Source organism: Mustela erminea, chromosome 13 (genome assembly GCF_009829155.1).
Source record: "Mustela erminea isolate mMusErm1 chromosome 13, mMusErm1.Pri, whole genome shotgun sequence".
Taxonomy (NCBI): Eukaryota; Metazoa; Chordata; class Mammalia; order Carnivora; family Mustelidae; genus Mustela; species Mustela erminea.
The window spans coordinates 17,573,118-17,595,958 of record NC_045626.1 but is presented as its reverse complement, the minus strand read 5'-3'; the positions used below and the strand labels follow the sequence as shown (position 1 = coordinate 17,595,958).

The 22,841-nt window shown below is 43.1% G+C and overlaps 2 protein-coding genes across 8 annotated transcripts in view; both read right to left on the bottom strand.

Annotated features, from left to right (window-relative positions):
* The window catches only part of FECH (ferrochelatase), a 32,696-nt gene extending 32,004 nt beyond the window's left edge, over window positions 1-692 (bottom strand). For 2 of the 6 annotated variants that reach the window (XM_032310308.1, XM_032310312.1), the window contains exon 1: window positions 414-691. In XM_032310308.1, the coding sequence (XP_032166199.1) occupies window positions 414-480 (67 nt within the window). In that variant the 5' untranslated portion in view covers window positions 481-691. Of the gene's footprint in view, window positions 1-232; window positions 377-413 lie in introns of those variants that run through there. The other 4 variants (XM_032310310.1, XM_032310309.1, XM_032310313.1 and 1 more) reach the window with 4 other exon arrangements.
* A 5,190-nt stretch (window positions 693-5,882) lies between these two features.
* On the bottom strand, window positions 5,883-21,622 carry NARS1 (asparaginyl-tRNA synthetase 1). 2 transcript variants are annotated; one of them, XM_032309131.1, is made up of 15 exons: window positions 21,465-21,622; window positions 20,313-20,392; window positions 17,524-17,589; window positions 17,331-17,423; window positions 17,152-17,241; window positions 16,205-16,283; window positions 15,094-15,164; window positions 13,256-13,342; window positions 11,662-11,883; window positions 11,351-11,550; window positions 10,596-10,731; window positions 9,824-9,937; window positions 7,666-7,797; window positions 7,245-7,376; window positions 5,883-6,987 (listed from the first exon to the last, which is right to left on the bottom strand). In XM_032309131.1, exons 1-15 carry the CDS (start codon window positions 21,505-21,507, stop codon window positions 6,856-6,858), a joined length of 1,677 nt encoding a protein of 558 aa, XP_032165022.1. In that variant the 5' UTR covers window positions 21,508-21,622; the 3' UTR covers window positions 5,883-6,855. The 2 variants fall into 2 exon arrangements, with proteins under 2 accessions (XP_032165022.1, XP_032165021.1); XM_032309130.1 differs by having other exon boundaries at window positions 20,313-20,395; window positions 21,465-21,621.
* Window positions 21,623-22,841: the final 1,219 nt, after the last annotated feature.

The following is a 22,841-nucleotide window of genomic DNA, read 5'->3' as shown; positions in this document are numbered from 1 at the left end:
CACCAGGGAGGGAACTCCAGGACAGAGGTCCGCGGTGAGGACCACGACGCCTTAGTGATCATCCTCCCTGGCAGGTCTTCCCCTAAGGTTCCCAACAACCCCCTGACGCCCATTACTGATTTTACAGGTAAGAACTAAGGCGCTGACAAACCCCCGCACTGCTCAAGGCCCCCCAGCGACCCGCGGTGCTCCCGGACCCCTCCCGGCCGCGCCCCGCTGACGACCCACGTACCAGCTCTCCCCTCCCAGAGGGCCACCCCTTTCCGGTCCCACCTCCACAGCGCCCCTCGCCCCGTCGCGCGGAGCTTCCTGCGCCGCTCCCGGAAGCCCCCAGGCCCGGGGTCCCCGGCGCCGGCTGCCCCCGCCGTCCCAGGGGCGCGCGCGGCGGCGGCGGCCGCGACAGCCTCACTTACGCCGGTCGCGGAGCAGGGCGCCCGCAGCTCGCACGGCCGCAGCCATGTTTGTGCCTCGCGAAAGCATTCCCGGGGCAGCCTCGCCCGGAACCCGGGTTCCTCCCGCGGTGGCGCGATCGGGTGCCGGGTCCCCAGGCGCCGAGCTGCTGTCCCCGCCACCCCAGGCCTTATCTCGCGTCGTCGCCCCCCCGGCCCCCGAGACTTCACCGCGCGCCTGCTCCTTCGCTGCGGGCCGCACCCGGCCGGGGCCTCGGGGGGCGGGGCCAAGGAAGACACGCCCCTCGCCGGAGCCGGCCACCCCGCGGGGCGGTCCGGGGGGGTAAAACCCGCCCCGAGCCGCCTTAGTGGCGGCGCCCCACCACCCGGCGGTTCCCGGTGCTGGAGCCGGCCTCGGCCCCGGATCACCCTGAACGAATGCCCTGGTGGCCTCTGCCAATTCGGCCAAGTCAGGAACCACAGCCACAACTCGGCAAAGGACTTTCCAGACATTTCCAACACTCTTCCCGGGATGCCGAGGTTGCTTGTGCCTCCGTTCTCCAGTCGGCTTGCCTTCTTAGCGCGCCGTGGGCAGACCCAGTTCCGTTATGCGTGGTTTTGCAGACTAGGGAAGGGAATTGTTTTACGAGACACTCGTGAATGACATATTACTCGATTTCTCTGTAGCTTCTCACTATAGCAGAGTTTGACAGGTGGGACCAGACATTATTAGCAAACATTATACTGCTAACAGGAGGAAATGGGAGCCTAGGAAAGGGAGGGCCAGTCCGGCAGACGCGTTTCTGGGGGGGGATGCCGTGCTGGAGTTTCTGGGTGTACTTGCACACCCTTGCAAGGTAGCTCTCGGGCCCCAATCCCGCACTCGCGACAGGCCCCTCCCTCATTTCTAGCCATTCCTGCATTCCCACGCTTCCGCCTGCTCCCCCTGCCCACTGTTCTGTGCGTCTCAGAGTACAAGACAAACCTTGGAGCACAAAGGTCTCAGACGTTATTCATTCGTTGAACAAGTATTGACCACCTACTGCTTGCACTGGAAGACAGCACTGAACAGACCAGACAAGTGACTTATGGGGGGTTAAGGGAGAGACAAAATAATGAGAATATGTGTTATTTGAAGTGATGATAAACATTGAAAGAAGGAAGCAACGTGAGGGAGATGGGGAAAGGGAATTTGAGGTAGATGGGTCAAGGGACGCATGGGTCAAGGGACGCCTAGGTGGCTCAAGTCAGTTGAGTGCCTGCCTTTAGCTCAGGTCATGATCCCAGAGTCCTGGATCAAGCCCTGTGTAGGGCTCACTACTCAGCAAGGAGCCTGTTTCTCCTGCTGCCTGCCGCGGCCCCTCCTTGTGCTCTCTATCTCTGACAAATAAATGAATAAAATCTTTTTTTAAAAATGAAATATATGGGTCAGAGAAGTTCTCACTGACATCTGGACAAAGGCCCGAAGGAAGTAAGGGTGCAAGCTTCATATAACATTCTAGGAAGATGGAGTCCAGATTGAGTTAAAATCACCTATCTGGGGTTCCCGGGTGGCTCAGTGGGTTAAAGCTTCTGCCTTCGCCGCAGGTTATGATCTCAGGGTCCTGGGACTGAGTCCCACATGGGGCTCTCTGCTCAGCAGGGGGTCTGCTTCCGCCACACCCCCACCTGCCTCTCTGCCTACTTGTGATCTCTCTTTAAATAAATAAAATCTTTTAAATAAATAAATAAACAAACTCTTTTTTAAAAAATCACCTATCTGTAGCATAAAATTAATGTTCCTGATTGAGTTAGTTTATTATTAAAATTGGCCGTCCTTCTGGTTATAAGCCAAATGTAAAATATCATATTAAATGGATTGTCCTTCATGTTACCTGCGTGATCTTCAGATCCAAGTAGGAGATGTTCCCTGAGAAATGAAGAGTAAACTTGCTCCAAGTTCCAGACTGCTTTCCTATATATTTTGCTAACTCTCTACCCTCATAATTAAAATGACATTCATTTATTTTGTCCATTTGATGTGCTCTTTATAGTGTACTTCTCTACCTAAAGCTTAAACCCATTTCTTTTAAGGAAGCTGCACAAAAAAAGCTCTACATTTTGAACTTCTGTTCTAGACAAATTGCAGACAGGTCCAGAGAACTAGGAAAGACTGAGAGTTTTAGATGTTTGACACACATGGGCTCTTGTCAGCGACTCTGGAAGGCTCTGGATGAGTCACCTCTCCTTCCCAGGGCTGTGCCTCTTCTGCTAGGTAGAGATAACAGGGGTCTTCTGGCCCCTCCTAGGGAAATGCAGATGATTAGTGACAATGCACAAAGGTGCCAAATCTCACATAATCAACAGCCGTGACAGGTATCTGACCAGAGAGGAGAAAGGAACTAGCAACGCATGCTCTATTAAATATATCAACATAATAACATTTAAAAAAAAATGAATTGGCACCGTCTCATGCATTTTATTTATATCTTTTATTTTCATTTGTACTAGCTTGAAAAAGACTCATTCAAAATCCCTCATGTATAAAACCTCCCTGATCCACATATTAAGACTCATAGGTCAAAATATTAAAAATAAATAAATAAATAAAGACTCAAAGGTCATAGATGGAAACAGAACTTCATTATTTCTCCAGAACAGAGAGTATCATAAAAATTATTATTTCTAGGGCGCCTGGGTGGCTCAGTGGGTTAAGCCGCTGCCTTCGGCTCAGGTCATGATCTCAGGGTCCTGGGATCGAGTCCCATATCGGGCTCTCTGCTCAGCAGGGAGCCTGCTTCCTCCTCTCTCTCTCTCTGCCTGCCTCTCTGCCTACTTGTGATGTCTCTCTGTCAAATAAATAAATAAAATCTTTAAAAAAAAATTATTATTTCTAATCTATGGCTTATTTCTTACAAACATCGAATATAATAGCTTTCCAACAAGTAAATTTTTATGTTTTTATGAAAGCAAATAAAATGCGTTTTATACAGGTCCTTTTCAAAACTGATTAGAAAACACAGCCCTTAACCCAGAAATTGTGAATTCTAAAGATGGATTGATTGATGAGAGAGAGAGACGCAAGAAGGAGGAGGGAGCAGAGGGAGAGGGAAAGAGCATCTCCAACAGACTCCACGCTGAGCATGGGGCCTGACTCGGGGCTGGATCTCTTGCCCCTGATCGTGACCTGAGCCCAAAAACCAAGAGGTAGATGCCTAACTGACTGCGTCACCCTAGTGACCCAGAAGGTGTGAATTCTAAATATGGGTTTGCTAAGAAAACCGGAAAAGACCTTAAAAGGCTAAATAAATTTATAAAAGTGCATGGCATTTACGTGTGTGTGTGTGTGTGTGTGTGTGTGTATGTACATAGAAATGCACTTTTTCCTGGCTTACATATTTGTAACAAAGGTATATAGCACTTCCCTTAGCAAACAGAAGGCCAAAGACAGTCTCTGCGCCAACTTGATAAGCCACACCCCCATCACACGGGAGAGGGTTTTTCTGAGCCCGGGTGACTTCATTAGTGAAGAAAGCACTCTCCTGTCACAGACAACACTCTGAGTTCAGCCTTTGGTCCTAAATGAAATGAACTTGTTGGTTTCAGCTCAATGCTTCAGGGAAGGGCAGGGGGATCACCTAATTCATTATTTGTCATGATTGGCACCTCTGTGCTACACACACTAAATTTAGATTACTCAATTCTGTCTCCTTAATCAGAAAAGCAAGAGCAGGAAGGAGCGGTGTGTGGTACAAGAGAAACAGTGGCTGGGCGAGGCTGGCAAACGGTGAGCTGTAACGATCACTCAGACATCAGATCAATGGTCCCCACGTTGTTTAATAGCAAAGAGGTGACCCAGTCTGGGCCAATGTGGCGTGCATTTTGAATTCCTCTCTTCACCACACAGAGCCTTAAGCCCACAAGTGATGATGGGTTTGTTAGTCCATCTGTACTCATTCCTGAGAGTCCATGATAAGCAGAGAGTACAGATGGACTAATGAACCCATCTGTACTCTCTCACCATGGCACTGGAGAGGGGAAGGATTAAGAGTTAAGGTCAGGGGCAAGCTGGAAAGTTCTCAGGCCTTGGACCTTTGTCTGTAATGGACTGGTGATAGTCATGACGGTCGGTGTTCGGGGCTGTGCCCTGGGGAAAACTGTTGAGCAAACACGTTCAGGCTGCAGAGTGTGCGACAGTCGCGGCAGGAAGAACAGACAGGAGACAGCCCTGGCGGTGTTTTGTTTGCTCTCCAGTAAATAAAATCTTTATAAATAAATAAATAAATAAATGGCTTAATACCTAAACAGTAGCAGTTTTAGAGAGAAAGCAAAACAGAAAAAAGACTTTCATGAATGAGGCAATTTTACAAACTTTAACACAACTCAAGGGCTTGATTTCCTGGATGTGAGGGTCCTGTCACCCACCCTGTGGGATGGACACAAATTCCCAAGAAATAGCGTCATGAAATTTCAGAAGAGTGGGGACAAGTTTCCGAAATAGCTCCTATGTCAAGGACCAGGTATGAGAATGCTTAGGGATTCTCAGTAGCAATATATATATATTTACTATAAATGCCTCATTTCCATCTGTCATTTCACTTAATTGAAAAACAGGATATAATCTAATGTGTTGAAAAATAAAGAAGATCATAAAACATGACTAGAACCTACACCTAATGTGAAAAAAATTGCTCCTTTTCATTACCGTGCGTACCTCAAAGAGGGAAAGTTAATACCGAAGCCCTTCAGTTTGCTGGAGTATCAGCCTCCCACGTGTCTCCAAAACCTCCAGCAGGTCTGCTGCCAAAGTGAAGAGGGTTTTGATGTAGGAATCAACTTGAAGAGTCACATCAAGAAAGAGCTGTGAGAATCCCACAGGAGCAGGAACTCAGAACTGGGGTGTCTGTGGCTGGACACAGGGGGGTCCATGGGACACCAGATTGCAGCGACAATGACAGTCAAGGGAAAAAAATCCTCGCGCATGGGGTTTGCTGCTCCAAGAATCTATGCTCAGATTCTTGGCATCGTGTCACAACCTTGACATTCTTATCCCCACCTAATTCCACAGCTTTCCCTCCGTATTTAAAACTCTCGATTCATTTGCACAATTAAAATTTAGGTTAACTGGGTCTAACCTCTTCCTTAAATTCTGAACTGCCTAGATGAATCCAATTAGAGCTCATTCATTCTTGCAAGTATTTTTTATTTTAAAGATACAGGCCAAATATACTATAAATGTCTCATTTTCATCTGTCATTTCACTTAATTGAAAAACAGGATATAATCTAATGCACTGAAAAATAAAGAAGATCATAAAACATGACTAGAACCTACACCTAATGTGAAAAAATTGTTCCTTTTCATTACCGTGTTTTTAGTAGTACCTACTAAATTTAGTAATATCTAATTTCACATATATACGTCATGAAAAGTAAAAAGATTTTTAAAAATGCAAAACACATGAACCAATGTAAGACTGAGGCGTTCAGCTTTAGAAAAATTAAAGCCAGCAAATAGTTTTTAATGTGTGTCCATTTATTGATTGCTGGGAATACAGCCTACTGAGAATACATGACATGCATTTTGGGAGAGAAATTAACCAAATCTGAAATGAAGCCATTCAATAAGCCTGCTGGGAGTTAATAAGGTAGCAGATTAGATCTAAAGTCACAGTGTGGGAAGAGTCAAACGGCCACATACAGTTGTCATTAAGATTCCAGCTGCAAATTCTTTTGGAACTTACTTATTCTTAATTACTTAGAAACTACCAGAAAAGAGAGAAGATCACTCTGCCTCTTTAGCTTAAACTAACGCAAAGAACAACAACAACAAAAAGAATGTGCTGTTATTTCAAATTAACGCAAAATTCCCATTTTTTTTAAATTTCTCCACATCAATTCGTATGCTTTAGAATTATAAGTAGCTCTATAGGATTAGAAAAGATTAATAACCAATGCAAAACTGTCTTTGATTCCAGTATCTACCAATGAATTTCACTAATACTAGCAGATTTTTTACACCACATTGCCAATTTTCCTTCAAGATGTTTGTTATAACTTGCCTGTACAATAAAATGATATAAATTAAAGAATTCCAGTTACACTTAACAGGGCGGAAAGATTAGGTTACTGGAATGTCTTAGATCATAATTAAATTCTGCTTAATGATATATATGATACAGAACATGAAAAAATTACAACCTATAATTGGATAAAATGCTGAACTGGACTTCCGACCGTAGTGTTACACACCACATAGTTCCCCCAAACTTTGTGATGGATGGATAGTGTTCCTTAAAATGCTAACAAAGACGTCATTGGATAGTCACATGATTTGGATTGCTTTTTGTGGGAGAAAAAAGAAATGGCCATACACCAATGGAATAAAAAAAGGAAGATTCTGGCTTTTTGTTTTTGTTTTTTTTTAAAGAGGCAGTCTGTTCCTTTCATAAACTGTATTCTTTCCTTAATGCTTCTGGAAGAACCAGTTATGGCTTGCAACGCTGGACAAATCGTGGGTACAAGCATACATCTCGGATGTGATACCTATTCAGAATCCAGGTCAAGAATCGTTCCAAGCCCAAGCCATATCCTCCATGAGGACACGTGCCGTATTTTCTCTGTTTAAAAAAAAAAAAGAAAAGAAGGACTGCATTAAGCAAGGCCAGTCGCTGGGTTGTTTTTCAAATTAAGTCAACGTATTAGACAAAGACAAAACTAGTCACATGCCACATTACAACCATTATACTGAATACAGCTCGTTCCCACATCAAAGTACCACACTGAATTCTCTCCTTTTAAAAATTCCAATTTATACAGAACTATTAAAATGAAAACAATTTAAAGAGTATTAAAAACAAAGCACAAAACTGTTTACCTGATCTGTGTACCAGTAATAGGGAGTGGGGTCAATTCCTTCCCTTTTATAACCTGCCAGTATCTCCTCACTATCCCAGATACGCATTGAGCCTCCCACAATTTCACCGACGTTGGGCATCAACACGTCAACCTTTAAAAACAAGTAAATAAAATGCAGTTACTACCAGGCTATAGTTTCAAAGAAAATCACCATTAAACTCATAGCTAAAGGAGCACGATGGTCATGTAATACTCAAATATTCAAAGCCTATAATTTAACAAGATATGATAAGCCCAAGAGAGGACAAAAGCCACTTCTTTACATACTGCCATGCTAGATGTATAATGAAATATTTGCCATGAGCTCTATCTTAGTCCAGTGGCAGTCCCCACCCCATTAGAAAGCAAAATTAGTAATACTATTTGAATCACAGACTGACAGATTCTGTAAGGCGGGAATCCTCAGGACATCGCTGCATATAGAAGGACTTGATCTCTACAGGAAATCGACACAGCAAGATGGGCTCATTAATGGTGTCCGTCATCAGTCTCTCAGGAGCTTCTGGGATATCCTGAGGTTAAACAAGACTTCATTAACATTTACAACTCAAAAGGCAACAAGACAGAAGCAGCTCTCACCCACAGCAACCCTTCATGTTATTAATGTAACGTAGCAGAGACCACACACCCATCCACAACCCAAACACATGGTGGAAGCAACACTTTCTTCCAAAAACAATAAAGGTATTTTAACAACTCGCACGCAGTTATTAAACCAACTGCAAGAAGACCTGCTTCCCTTTACAGTAGATCAAGCACCATCTGCTTGAGGAATAAAAACCCACCCACCAAACCCCTAAAAATAAAAAATTTAAAAAAAAAACAACACTCGAAGCCATTATCACTGAAACTAGATACTGCGTAGTTATTTTTTTCAGTGGCCAGTTTTACCCAGCTCTGAAGCAAATGTGGTCCACTTAGTCCCGTGAGGTATAAGACAATCAGTGAAGGCTCCAAAACATCGTTGGTCTATGCACAGCCTGTGTGTTATTAATAACACCAATCCTTAAACTTTCCTGTTATCTGGACTTCTTGCCTGTTACAGTACATCTATATGGCTTCAATGGTGGTAAGACAGAGCCCTAAGACAAATAACCAGTGTGAAATTTCCAAGTGTAACCACACCTGAACACTTAGCCAAGAAACATCAGATGATGATGAACCAAGTTCATCTGCTTCTGTCTCAAAACATCCTTCAGTAACCCACATATAAACTCAAGGTAATACTGAAAACTCTCGTCCTAGTACAAACTGACTGAGAACTCGACAAGACGCACTGGGGCTTGGCAATCTCCTGGCGCAGCTGTCGTGAGGCCCCAGGCCCCTCTGGAGATGAGTGGGATGCTTCTGGTCTCTCGGCTTTTATCTGCTCTATGTACCACAGTAGGATTTAACTGGGGGGAAACAGTCTTACTGCACGGTCCAAAAAGTTGGAAGATTCATCCTCCATTCACCTACTGGATGTAGAACACGGAACGTTCATCTACTCTGGTGACCTCATGTGCATGGGATGACATCAGAATACGATAAATGTTGACAAGCATCAAGGGCTGGACCCTGCCAGGAATTTAGCTTTGAGTCCTCACAACTTTGCAAAGCAGCTGTGACCTCCAAGGAAAGAGGGTGGGGTCACTGGCCTTCTGTCACACAGCAATAAGGACACAGGTGGGAGCTAAGCCACCTGGTGGTGGGGGGGGGATTTCCTCCAAAGATGGGGCTCTTTCCACTCCATCATACTACTTGGCTAAGTTTTAGGTAATAACACTTCTTAAATTTTTAATACAAAACTTTGTTACTCTATGCCACCAACGAATTCATGAAATGGAAAGAATAATTTATATAGGTCAAGAGTCCTGTTTGTTCTCTCTGTAAATTCCTTCTAAAACTTAAAGCTCTAAGCAGTAGCTGCTCCTCTTTTATCTATAAAGCGGACTTGCAAATACTATGTGAGAAATGATTAAATGCACTGGGAAAAGGGCTTCACAGTCTACACCTCTGGTACGTCCGCACAGGGTATCTGGGACGCCAGACCACCTTCCCCAGCCAGGCCTTCTCTCTTGGGTTTTGCATTTTAACCAACAGCTATTTTCTTCTTTGACTCTTCTCCAATTGAAGGAGCTTCAATACACTCCTTTGCCGGAGGCTTCCTTTTTGAAAGAGGCGGATACTTTCTCCAAACAAATAAAACGAACATACCGCATATCAACATTTTGCATGAAATTTTAAAGCCTGAAATTTTGCATGAAATGTCTGAGGCATTGTGCCAGCCTAGAGAGCTACCCCTAGAGTCAAGTCAGGAGCATGGACTAACCACAGAAGAAGAGGAAAAAGGCAAAAGATGTGCTGCAAAGGCTATCATGGCGCTAATATTTACTGACCACCACAGAAGCGGACTAAGGCTGACTCTACATCTGTGGACTCAATGAATCCTCAGACAACCCCAAGGAGGGTCTGTTGTCGCCATTTTTTTGACAAGCGGCTGCCTTCTGCATTCCTGGTTCGATCACCTCAGCAGCAATACACTTAGGCGACGCATACCTCTCCAAATTCATAGAAAGTTCCATCTTCTTTCTTTATGTTGTGTTCCTTCAGCCACACAATAGCATCTGAATAGTTCATCCGCTTAAAAGGCCGTTTGGGAGGCTTGAAGTTCTACAATAGCAAGAAAAAACAGTGTATGTATACAAAGAAACCGGAACACTAAAATTTCCATTATAGGGAAAACTATCCGTTGTTAGTGTAAAATGTTATTTCAGACAAGAAAACAATGAGGACATTTCTAAAAATGGAAAATATACATGACCTCCTCCTATGTAAAACATTATAAAATTATTGGCAATGACTAGTATCAAATTTTACTCTTAAAAATACAGGTACAGAAATGAGTGAAGGTGGTCAAAAGGTGAGTTATAAAACAGTTCTGAGGGTATAATGTGCAGCAAGGGGACTAGAGCTAACAAGACTCTATTTATAAATGTGAAATTTGCTAAGAGTAGATCTTAGAAGGCTGCAGCATAAAAAAAGAACAAACTGTACCAGTGTCTGGTAAGAGATGTTATCTAGACTTATGATAATCATTTCATAATACATACAACTATCAAATCATGATGCTGCACACCTGACACTAACATAATGCTATCAATTTTACCTTAAAAAATAAAAAATAAAAATATAATATGTGTGCATATATGCACTTATAGCAAAGCTCGCCACGCCATTAAATCTATAAAAACCGAAGGTGAAGACATCATTACCTCCCCACTTCCCCCACCAAATCATGACTTTGCATTTCCATAAACAGCACACCTACCGGGTTGAGGTCACGCACTATACTGGCTGCAGGAGATTTCAAGACTCTATCTACCACGTCACAAACCAAGTCCTCCAATCGGTTCAGGAGCTCATCAAAGGTCAGGAAAGGACACTCTGCTTCCACATGAGTATATCTAAAAAACAAGATACTAGCTGGCAGCCGGTCTACCTTTCTGCGAAGTTTCTCTTAAGTAAGGATTTTAACATCGCAAACCTGCGCAGAAATGTAAAATTCCAGCACCGCTAACCAACTCCCCACTCAGCCCATTAGCTTTATTTCAGTTTTTTTTTTTTTTTAAGATTTTATTTATTTGTCAGACAGAGACAGCAAGAGAGGGAACACAAGCAGAGGGAGTGGGAGAGAGAGAAGCAGGCCTCCCACTGAGCCCGATGCGGGGCTTGATCCCTGGACCCTGGGATCATGACCTGAGCCAAAGGCAGACACGCAACGAGCGAGCCATCCAGGTGGGCCACAGGCAAGTTTTAGAGTCTCTACCTTTCCTCCCTTAAAAAGAGTGATTTCTTGTTTATTCTTAACATATAAAGGATCAAAGAAAAGTGAAAGACGAGAACATCGCTAGCTATGGCCCAGGAGGCAAACCTTCATACATGGCTCCCAGTAATTTGTGGAATGGCCCTCCACACACTCTTAAAGTACCCAATTTTTTCACACTGCCTACATAAAGACTGCTACACTAAACGTATATTCTTAAAAGTAATTTTTTAAACAAAACTAAAAAGACAATTCCGTACTCAGCCAGGTGCCTTCGTGTTCTAGACTGTTCTGCCCTGTATGACTGCGCGATACAAAACACATCTCCCAGAGCTGGAATGCAGGTCTCCAGGTACAACTGAGAGGACTGAGTCAAAAACGCCTCTTCCCCAAAATAGTCAAGCTTGAAGAGCGTGGCACCTCCTTCCACTTGGGTTTGCACTAACGTTGGAGGAGTAACCTGTTCAAATGAAAAGGGGGAGCAAGTAGAGGCCGATTGTGAGTGCCACTACTCAAGTTATAAAATGGCCAAAGGTACTGTTTGTTTGCAAACGATGATGAACACACTTACTTCATGGTACCCCCTATCAAAGAAGTGATCTCGAAAGCACCGGGTGACCACAGAACGTGCTTTCAGGATCTTGGACATGTTTTCTCCCCGGATCATCATGTGTCGGTTGTTGAGCTGGACGTCCACGTCAGACTCCTCGTTAATCAAGTTATCAGCTCCTCCAGCAGGGGCCAACCCAATCAGTTCCCAGAAGTCACAGCTCAGCTCATGGCCCCCGGGGGCCTCCATTTTAGAAGGAGGGGGCAGGGAAAAAGGAGAGAGAAGGAAACAAAAACTAACATTATTGGAGATTTTAATTTATGTCAAAATTGTTGGTAAGATATTTTTAGACATCACCATTATCAGCCTACCCTTCTAGACAAAGACCTAATAATCTGATTTTATTTTGATATTTAATATTCCTTTCAGAGTAAATCCACACATGATTTTTAAACAACAGAAAAGCAAAAACTAGAAAATAAATGATAATCTTGCAACTTGGAGTAACTACTAACTGCTGTTTTCATTTGATATATCTTCCTAACCCTTCCCTGTTAAGTTAAAATATCATTTTATCGACACTGAAACACTCCTTAAATGCAAAGGTTTTACTGAAAGCTGTTTCTCTTTGGAATGGATATATGATAAAAATTTAAATTCTCCCTAGTAATTCCATTAAAAGCAATTTATTTTAGAAGCCACATATCACGGAATATACAATTATCTTGGTGCCAAACCCTGGAGAGCAAGTAACACGTCATAACAACTCCGTTCTGCAAATCACATTACTTCAGTGAACTTGAATCAGATACTCATACTTAATGTAGGTTCTTTTACATGAACTCTGGGAGACCCTCTGATATCGATATTTCTAGTCTATTAAGGAGTACTGTAGGGGCTCCCTCTGGTGGTTAATAGTCACATTTGTTTGTTTTCTTTCCCAGCTAACAAATATAACCACAGTAATTATGTGAAAAGTAATTACCAACAAGTAACCATTACGTGCCTGTTGGCTGGAGAAGAAACAACTCTCTGAATATCAGAATTATATTTAACTTTCTCTAAAAGAAACTTTCAAATTCTATTCAGGAAGTTTCAGATTTAGATTACTACTCTTTCCTGAAGCTTTTGGGTAGATTTTTTTTTTTAAAAGATTTTATTTATTTATTTGACAGACAGAGATCACAAATAGGCAGAGAGAGAGGAGGAAGCAGGCTCCCCGCTGAGCAGAGAGCCCGATGCGGGGCTCCATCCCAGGACCCTGGGACATGACCTGAGCCGAAGGCAGAGGTTTTAACCCACTGAGCCACCCAGGCGCCCCATGGGTAGATTACTTTTATTTCCAAATGGCTGAAAAGCTAATCATGCATCCATAGCAAAGTGACTGTACTATGGCCCATGAGGGTTATTTATGAATTCTATAAAGTTGGAAATCCCTGAGTGTGTTGTATCATCTGAGTTGTATGGTAGACATATTTCCCTGGAAGAGGAAAAGGCATCCTAAATTTATCAAGTACATCGCATCTGTGGATTTATTTGCCAAATCCCTAAAGTACAAATAAGAACACCGGAGAACAAAGACACACTTACCCACTGAGAAAATCAACCTACTCACCTGCTTGCCCTTTGGGGTCAGATTTAGCGTTCCATACACTGCAACACTACTCTCCGTGGCCAAGACAACCCCATTGTAACACTGACACTATAAAAAAGATAAAAGTCCGTATTTACTACTCACATCTACGTTAAGATGTATGCTCTGATGTACAGAAAGCTAAGCAGATTACTCAAATAAAAGTTACCGGTCTAAAACTAGTAAAAGAAGATGGCCATCGATTTTTTTTTTTTTAGTATTAACCAAGAATAGCTATTTTTGTAGGAGGGTTCATCTACAGAGAAATATGTATGTAAACAGATATTTTACATATATACATACGCATAAATGACAGTAGCCCACATCCCTTAAAAAATCTGAACAGCTCATTTTATTTTCTTTAAAATTCAGACTGCTGGGATAATAAACCACCCACCTGGGCTACGATCAACACTTGCTAAAACCGGTAGGACAGAAGTGACAGGTAGCTTTACTGTGGAGGGATCAGGCTACCAACACTTTAACCCACTATCATAAAACCATAAAAAAAGGCAAGAGGACATTATGTGTCTTTGGTGTGAGACAATGAGAAGCACACAGCCTTGCCCATGAAGTAGTTGTTCCAAGAAAGATATCAAACTAAGTCAAACAAAATGAAAAATCCCCCAAACCTGAATCTGATAAGCTTGTAAGAACTCCAGAGGAGAGGAATACGTTAAATGACCCCGAGGAGGCAACCAGCCAGACTCGGAGTAGAGGAGAGCCACTGGACAACCAAACAGGTTGTTTTAAACAAATTTGGTAGAAAAGACAATAGAAAGGACGAAGACTTTCAGAGCCACATCAGCTCAGTGCAGTGCAGAGATCTCGTCTGGGTTCTCATTCAAACCAAACAACTGTAGAAAGACATTATGAATCAACTGGGAGAATCTGACTGATGTTTAGGAGTTGCCTGTTTGGCGAGGGTGTAATTAATATTAGCGTGGTTATAGCACAAATACTTTTTCTTGGAGATGTGTATGCAAGTGTATTTATATAAAATGATATGATGTCTAGAGGGGTCAGAGGGGTGAGCAGTAAACCAGAATTGGCCATTTATTAGTCAAGTACTTGCTAGGGACTTAGTGTTTTTGTCCCTCCAAATTGCCTATGTTGAAATCCTAGGCCCCTGTGTGCCGGTGTGAGGAAGTGGGCCCTTGGACAGGAGAATAGGGTGAGATGAGGGTTTGCTCCCCATTCTGCTCTCCACCACGCAAGGACGCGCCAGGTCAAACATGACTATGCTGACACCCTGAGCTCGACTTCCAGCCTGCAGGACTGTGAGACAAATTCCTTCATTTATATGCCACCCAGTCTGTGACTAAGACCTAACCAAAGCCGGGTGATGAGCACATGAGGTTTCTTTATACAGGTGACTTCGAACAATTTGGGGATTAGGAGTGCTGACCCCCTGTGCAGTCTAAGATCCACATACAACTTGATTCTCCCACAACTTTAATGGCCTACGGTTGAAGCCTTGCCGACAACACAAAGTCAACTAACATGTATTTTATGTATTAGGCGTAACATACCGCATTCTTAGAAGAAGTTTGAGAAAAGAAGGTCATAAAGAAGAAAGTCATAAAGAAAATTCACTCATAGTATAAAAAAAAAAATCAAGGCCCCAGCAGACACATGCAGTTCAAACCCATGTTGTTCAATGGTCAACTGTACCGTTCTATTTTTTATGTGCTTGAAATTTTCTCTAACAGTTTAAAATAAATATATAGATCCTAAAACTCCCAAAACTAACAATAAAGGAGCTTCCTAGGAAAAAAAAAACAACAGATTTTCAGCGAGAAATAAGAAAAAATATTTACCAGATCATCTGACAAGACACACTGAAGATAGCCTGTACCGTCCCGCAACACCAGAAACATTAAATTCTTTCCTAAAATGAGAAAGAAAAATGTAGCCCGACCGCTCTCAAGGCACTTAAAAGTACTTTCTCATAATTTAATCTTGTAATAGGTAACTCCACGGTAAAACTGTTCTGAGTTCAAACCTCCCGCGTGGCCCCCTTCCTCTCAAGTGGCCATTGGAAACATCACTACTCAGTGTCTGCAAAGCATTTCACCTTCTTCACTGTATTTCCATATCCTATGTGAGCCTCGTGATCCACGTGATCATGGGAGAGCAAGACTGTCAGAAACTTGACACGAGGGATTGTGTCTCCCTCACCACTGAATCCCCTGCAAGGCCTAGCATAGGGCTGTGTACTCAACGAGAGGTAGATAAATATTGCTGCCCAGGGACGCCTGGGTGGCTCAGTCAGTTAAGCAGCTGCTTTCAGCTCAGGTCATGATCCTAGGGTCCTGGAATCGAGTCCTGCATCAGACTCCTTGCTTGGCAGGGAGCCTACTTCTCCCTCTGCCTCTGCCTGCTGTTCCCCCTGCTTGTGTACACATGCTCTCTCTGTGTTAAATAAATAAAATCTTTTAAAATATATATATATGTTGCTGCCCAGAATCCCTTTTCATTTATGCCTCATCTCCTTTTATGAAGATGTGTAACTACTTATAATAAAATACATGTTAATAAAATAATAGTTACAGATAGCAAAAAGTCAGGACTGAGAGAAGTAAAATGCAAACACACAAATTATAAAAGCCAACACTACTGCCAGGAATGAATTTCAGAGTTGGCTCTGCCCTTCCTGTAACACATCCCCTGCCTTTCATTAAATAAATTCAGCTAGACAAATATTTACTGGATACTCCTGATCTCTGTGATTGCTTCCAGTTAAATAGCATTTAAATAATTTTTAAACCTGTAATAACAAACTTAGGATGTAATTCACTATCTTCTTTTATAAACCAGCACCCCAAACTAAAAATATCCCCACCTAAGTAAATGTTTTTATGTTCTTCTTCATCTAGAGCAGGGATGTTTAAAATTAAAGAGAAACAAAAGAAAAGCTCCACCATTTACCTTGCCTACGTAGCCTGTGGACCCAGCCAAACACCTTTACTCTTTGGCCTTTGTATCCTCCTAGGGCATGAATCTTCACCTGCGAAATTGAAGTCAATAACGTTCGACCGATCATGTTATTTATTACGTATCAGCTTCTCCACTACTAGACGGATGGCAGTCAGGTGTCACAAATTCACAAATGATGCAAAACGACAATCATTCTACAATAAACGTTCACCATATTAGAGTGGTTAAAGAAAAAATCCAAGTCTTTCTCTTAGTGCAAAACTGACACTGAGAACCATCTGGAATCAGAAACTGCTATATAAAATCAGTGAATAAATGAATTCATAAGAGCAACAAGTCTGCGTGAAGCCCTTCCTGCCCTCACAGTTCCTCCCGACACACAAGGCAGAAGCTAGCCGAGGCTAGCTATCGGCCTGGAGGAAGGCCAGAGGAGTACAGGAAGGGGAGGGTAAAGGTAGCCAAGACACCTTCATCACGAAGGACATAGGAAAAAGACGACCACCCATGAGCAGTAAGAACTATTTGAAATCTAAGCATGGCCACTCACAGCTCAACTTCTGTTCTATGAAAAAATGCAGAGGAATTCAATTCACAAAATCACAGAACATTTTATCTATTTAAAAATACCACGAAAATCATGGATTTTGACCTCCTCATTTTACAGTGAGGAAATGGACACGTAGGGAGGGCGACACTTAGCTGGCTTTTAGGTGGGACAGGAATCGTTCAACACGTAATTACTAAACTTTACGATAAAGTGAACCCCCAAAGGACCAGCTTCATAACTTTAAAGTGTTATTTTCTCTCTATCCCCTCTAAAAGGAAAGGAAGGACGAACAGTGTCAAGGAGCACACCAGCCGGCTCGGCCCTCGGACACAGAACCGACAGTCTGACAGGGTGTGACGACGATATTTGGGACAGTATGTGTCACACTCACACATTTTGGCTCGGGAAGATTTGGATCATTTTTAATGGTAATCTTCTTTGCTTCTTCCAGGTTCTTTTCTCTCCGCAAACTGTCTTCTGCCTAATTTTTAACAATAAAAGAGTCTGTTAACACAAGGTTTCCAGTATTCTAACTTAAAAAACATTCACAGTGGCAAAATCATGGCTCACCTCTTTCTTTTCCCGGGATTCACTCTTCATTTGTTCCCTATGCCACATTTTTTTAATGTTTTTCATCTGTGATTTAGAAATAACATCCCACCTCTGGAGAGAAAAAGAGATATTTATTTTTTCCAGAATCTCTACGTTCTGATGAAAATTTATTTACAAAATATAATTTGGTAGAGTTTTTGGCTCATCCTACCTCATTTTCTTTTTGTGAATCTATGTAAATGGTCGGAAATGGTTCTTTTCCTACTGTCATCAGAGCCTTGAGTGGGAAGGGAAGAAAAGAAAATTTAATATTGTACCGTATCTGACATCAAAATAACAACCTAATTATGAGGTAACTTCAACCATCTAGAACACCAACAAGAGCCAAGAAAGAGGGATGCCTGGGTGGCTCAGTAGGTTAAGCATCTGCCTTCAGCTCAGGTCATGATTCCTGGGTCCTGAGATCAAGTTCCTCATCAGGCTCCTTGCTCAGCGGGGAGCCTGCTTCCCCATCTTCCTGCCACTGCCCCTATTTGTGCTGTTTCTCTCTCTCTCTCTCTCTCTCTGACAAATAAATAAATAAAACCTTAAAAAAAAAAAAAAAAAAAAGAGCCAAGAAAAAAAGCATACAAACCCCAACGGCCAAAAGTGAACATTGAAAGAATGACTGGTCGGACATACTAAAAAAACTTTGCTTAAAGCAGAAGCCATGCGGTCCTCTCACAAACAATTCTAGCACGCGTGACTACACAATACAGTTGATCCCTGAACACGGGTTTAAACCCCGTGGATCTGCTTATATGCACATGTTTTTCCTATAGATACATTACAGTGTTGTAAATACATTTTGTTCTCCTTATAATTTTTAACATTTGCTGTTTTCTAGTTTACTTCTTTGTAAAAATACAGTATAGAATACACGTAACATTTAGAATATGTGTTGACTGTTTCTGCTATTGGTTTATCTTACTGGTATGTTACTGGCTTCTGGTCAACTATAAGCTATCGGTATTGCAGACTTTTGACTCTGCAGGGGTCAGTGCCCCTAACCCCGGGTTGTTCAAGGGTCGAGTGTATAGTTTCCTGGTACAACTAGACTAGAAGCAGTGGATTTCCAGTGGTTGCAGGGACCGGCAGGAAGTATACTGAGAACACCAGAGGAGAGACAACCGACAGTGAAAGTCAACTGCAGATCACACCTAAGTGGCTCTTCTTCACTAAGGAATCAGGGAAGTACTTCTGAAACTCTTTCAGAAACAAAAGTAATGGTTAAGAACATAAAAGGCTAAGCTTCATTTAATTTGAAAAATTCCTGTATGTAGAATACCTCTTTTCATAAATACGAGGACATGTCAGGGGTTGCTGTGCCGTTTATATTTTATAGTTTGTATTACTTGATTAAGTCAGCCAAGAAATGTTAACAAATTAATCTCTCTGGTTGTATGATCTGAAGCTTGTGGAAACTAAAGGTCTAGTTCCAGACCTGGAAAATACTTTTCACTTTCTTTTAACACTAACCCCAACTCAATGATCACCGCAGAGGAGGGAACCTGGATCTTTTAAAAACATCTAAGAGAGGGATGCCTGGGTGGCTCAGTGGGTTAAGCCTCTGCCTTCAGCTCAGGTCATGGTCTCAGGGTCCTGGGATCGAGCCCCACATGGGGTTCTCTGCTCAGCGGGGAGCCTGCTTCCTCCCTGCCCCCGCCTGCCTCTCTGCCTACTTGTGATCTCTGTCTGTCAAATAAATAATAAAATCTTAAAAAAAAAGAAAAAACATGTCAGAGAGTTCTTCTTTTTAATAACTACACTTGAGAGGTGGCTCAGTTGGTTAAAAGACCGACCGCCTTGGGCTCAGGTCAGGATCAGGTCAGGATCAGGTCAGGTCAGGCTCAGGTCATGATCCTGGAATCCCAGCAATGAGTCCCCACAGGCTTCTCCCTCTGACCCTCCCCCGCTCACACTCTCTCTCACTCATTCTCTCTCTCTCAAATAAATAAATAAAATCTTTCAAAAATTACACTTGGTAGAGATGTTTGTAAATCACTAAGAATTTGCTACCTGAAACTCTCTATTGATCCCTCCTTTTGTTAATCACCTAAATTAAGAGTTAGAAGCCAAACTGTAATTCCCCAAATGAGAACAGCCCACTTTGCTAATAGTGACATTTTGCAAACATTCTCCTAAATGCCAGTTTTGGGGAGCCATAGGAATCACCTCAACAACTGGAAATGAGAGAAAGATTTCCTTCCAAAAATTGAAAAGCAAGACTCAGCTTCCCCAAGTCCCACTAAGTTCATGCCCAGATTTCTTCGTTTTTTAAAAAGATTTTATTTACTTATTTGACAGAGATTGAGAGAGAGAGAGAGAAAGTGAGAGCAAGCACAAGCAAGGAAGTGGCAGGCAGAGGGAGAGGGAGAAGCAGGCTCCCCACTGGGTAGACAGCCTGAAACACAGGGGACGCGATGGGACTGGATCCCAGGACCCTGGGATCATGACCTGAGCTGAAGGCAGACACTTAACCAAGTGAGCCAGCCAGGCGCTCCTACCCAGATTTCTTCTAAATGGACTCCTAAGAGGCCTCTTGGTGAATTTACCACTAGAATCCAGATGTGATCCTGAGTCTTGAGACTCAAAGACTTAACTGATATCTGTACACTATGAACGGACTCATTTCTCGGAGCAGACACTCAGTAACTCATGAGTCTGGGATGCTAATTTACTAATGTACTATTACTTCTCAGGATCTAAAATCCTCAAGTGAATTTAGCATATTCTCTCAGCAGGATACGGAAAAAAAGAAGACACATGTTAAAAATGTTCAAATATAAGTTTAGACTTATTCACCCAATACTCTTAAAGCTGTATACATTCCTCCTTTTCTCTTTTCTAAAAATTCTCTCCAAAATCTGGTGCCTGAGATACAGTTATTGACAAGTCAGATATTAACAGACACTAGTCATTAAGAAATGTAGTCATTTTCTGAATGAGAAGAAATACTACCTTTAAGCCCGTTTTAAAAGGTTTCTCCTTGGTTCCATCACCTGTAGCATCATTTCCCTCTCGATCGGAGACATAGAGCTCTGCTGTTTTACAAAAGAAGAATGAGTTATTCATTTGGCCAGTAATTATTAGTCATTCCATACTTTAACTATCTCATCCATTCTTTATCTTTGTGAACAGAACAAGCATCTGATTAGTAAAAAATTACCACGGCCCAAAAGAAATTATATCATGATTCTTTCCCACGCCTCTAATTCAGTGACATCTATCCCATAAAAACATACTAGCTACAAATCTGGCTTTTCAAAATGAACTTTGATGATTTTAATTTGTGATACTGCTTCTAGCTCCTTGATGAAGGCTTTGAAGTTGGCCAGACCAGACTGGAATCTTGGATGTTGTACCTTAAAAGCCAGGGTGACTCCGGGGAAATCACTTAACCCATCTGAGCTTATTTGTCTAGGAAATGAGGGGAAAAAACAATACCCATCTTGAAGGTCTATAGGGAGGACGTAATGAAGTAACACGTATCAATCAGCTATCCCAGTGAGAGTGCACCGATGTCAAATAAATACCGCTTCCTTCTGATCTTTAAAGGAAATGAAGCTCTGAGCTTAACGAATTGCACAAGACCTTACAACTAATTACGTGTGGACACCAGCATCAATCCTGGTCCCTTTTTTCCTTTTTCTATTGCACCACACGGTCTCCCTGCAAATCTCAATATAAATGAGGATGTGTGAAAGCGAATAAGAATTCAAGAGTCCCTTCCGGACGATCACTTCGAAGAGCTTAAATATTTGGGGGTACTCGGACGTCTTACAGTGCCTCGCGGTGGCTAAGTCTCAGCTGAATCACCAGACTGTTTGCAGGGGGGCAGGGCGAGGAGTGGCCGCCATCCCAGTCGCCGGACAGGGCAGGGGTGCCCGAGGGGGCGTCGAGGGGGAACCGGCCCCGCCCAGCGAGTCGAGGTCCAGCAGGGGTCCAGGGTCCTCCCTCCCCCACCCAACCCTCCCCCCACCTCCAATCTTTCCTGTACAAATATCAGTGGACCGCCCACTCGAATCCAGGCCATCTGCCGCAGCTCGGTTCCTGGCCCACGTAGGGTTCCCGCTCCACTTACACAGTCCGGGATCCCCGGGCTTCACTCACCTAGTACCATCCCCGCGGTCGGCCCGGTCACCTCCAAGGACATCGTCTCCAACACTCTGCCGCCTTGTCACCCCAACGTGCACCGGTGGCTTCCTCGACTAGGACGTTGCATCAGAACGTCATGCACAGGTCGCCCCAGTGAGTCACCCGAGCGTCGCGGCGCCATTGGTTACAGGAGCATAGGGTAAGTGGGCGGGTGTCGTTGCTGCCGCCATCTTTGAGCCGGGCACAGGCAACTTCCGGATCCGCCGCTCGTTCCCGGAGCCCTCGGGCTATCCGGGTCCCGGCGACCCCGGACTCCCTGGACGCCTAGACCCACTGGGGGCAGCAGTCTTCTCTGCCTTCGGTCCCCACCTTCCTACTTTTCTTACTGAATTGTCCAGTTTCTCCCCCATTTGTAGGTGCGCTGGGGCCGTTTTGGAAACTAGACCAATTTCGTTCCTTAGCCCCAAATGTTGGAATGCTTGTGGAATTAATGTCATCATCAAGTGTATTGAGCACCGGCCACGAGGAGGGGTGGGAGCCGGTGTTAGGGGCGTGAAAGTAGTCCTACCTCACGTGCATTGCCTGTTGTGAAATATCAAGGCCATTTAACTTTGCAACCTAAGTGGATGAACTGTAGTACTTCTGTATTTATGATTCGGATTATTGATACTTTTATTTAAAGTTATAAGGATCGCTATTAGGGAGGCTGTAATAATGTTGTTGGAAAAACTAGGGCTTCAAACCCGCTTGGAACTCTGGTTCCGCCTTTTACTAACTGCTTTGGGAAGAAGTTCCCAACCTAAGCTAATTTCCCTGTTTGTGAAGGATAGTGTAAATTCACTGCCCAGCACATAATAGATGCTAAATAAAGGGTAGCTAAAATTATCATTCTTTGTTGAGTGAAATACCGGAGTTTGTCTTTGAGTGGAAGGAAAACTTATTTGCATTAGGAGAGAAACTAAAAATAACTCCAAACATAAGTGCAGACTCTGGAGAATATGAACCAAATCCTTCTCTTCAAGAGTATTTCATCCAATTTCATGGACTTCCCCTTTCCCTCTTTGCTAACTTTTTGTGTTTGACCACACATATAATCGTTATCTGTTGCTGCAAAGCAAATTACCCCACACTTTGGAGCTTAAGACAATGAACATTCATTACTTCACACAGTTTCTGAAAGTGACGAATCCAGGGGTGGCTTCATTGGGGATTGGGTCTCAGGGTCTCCTGAATCAGGCTGCCCGGGGCTGCAGTCTTCTGAAGCTTGGCTAGGTGAGGATCTGCTACCAGGCTCACTCACAGGGCTGCTGGCAGAAGGCCTAGGTTCTTTGCGGAATGGGCTCCCCATAGTGCTTCTAATGACGGGACAGCTGACATTTCCAAACGCAAGTG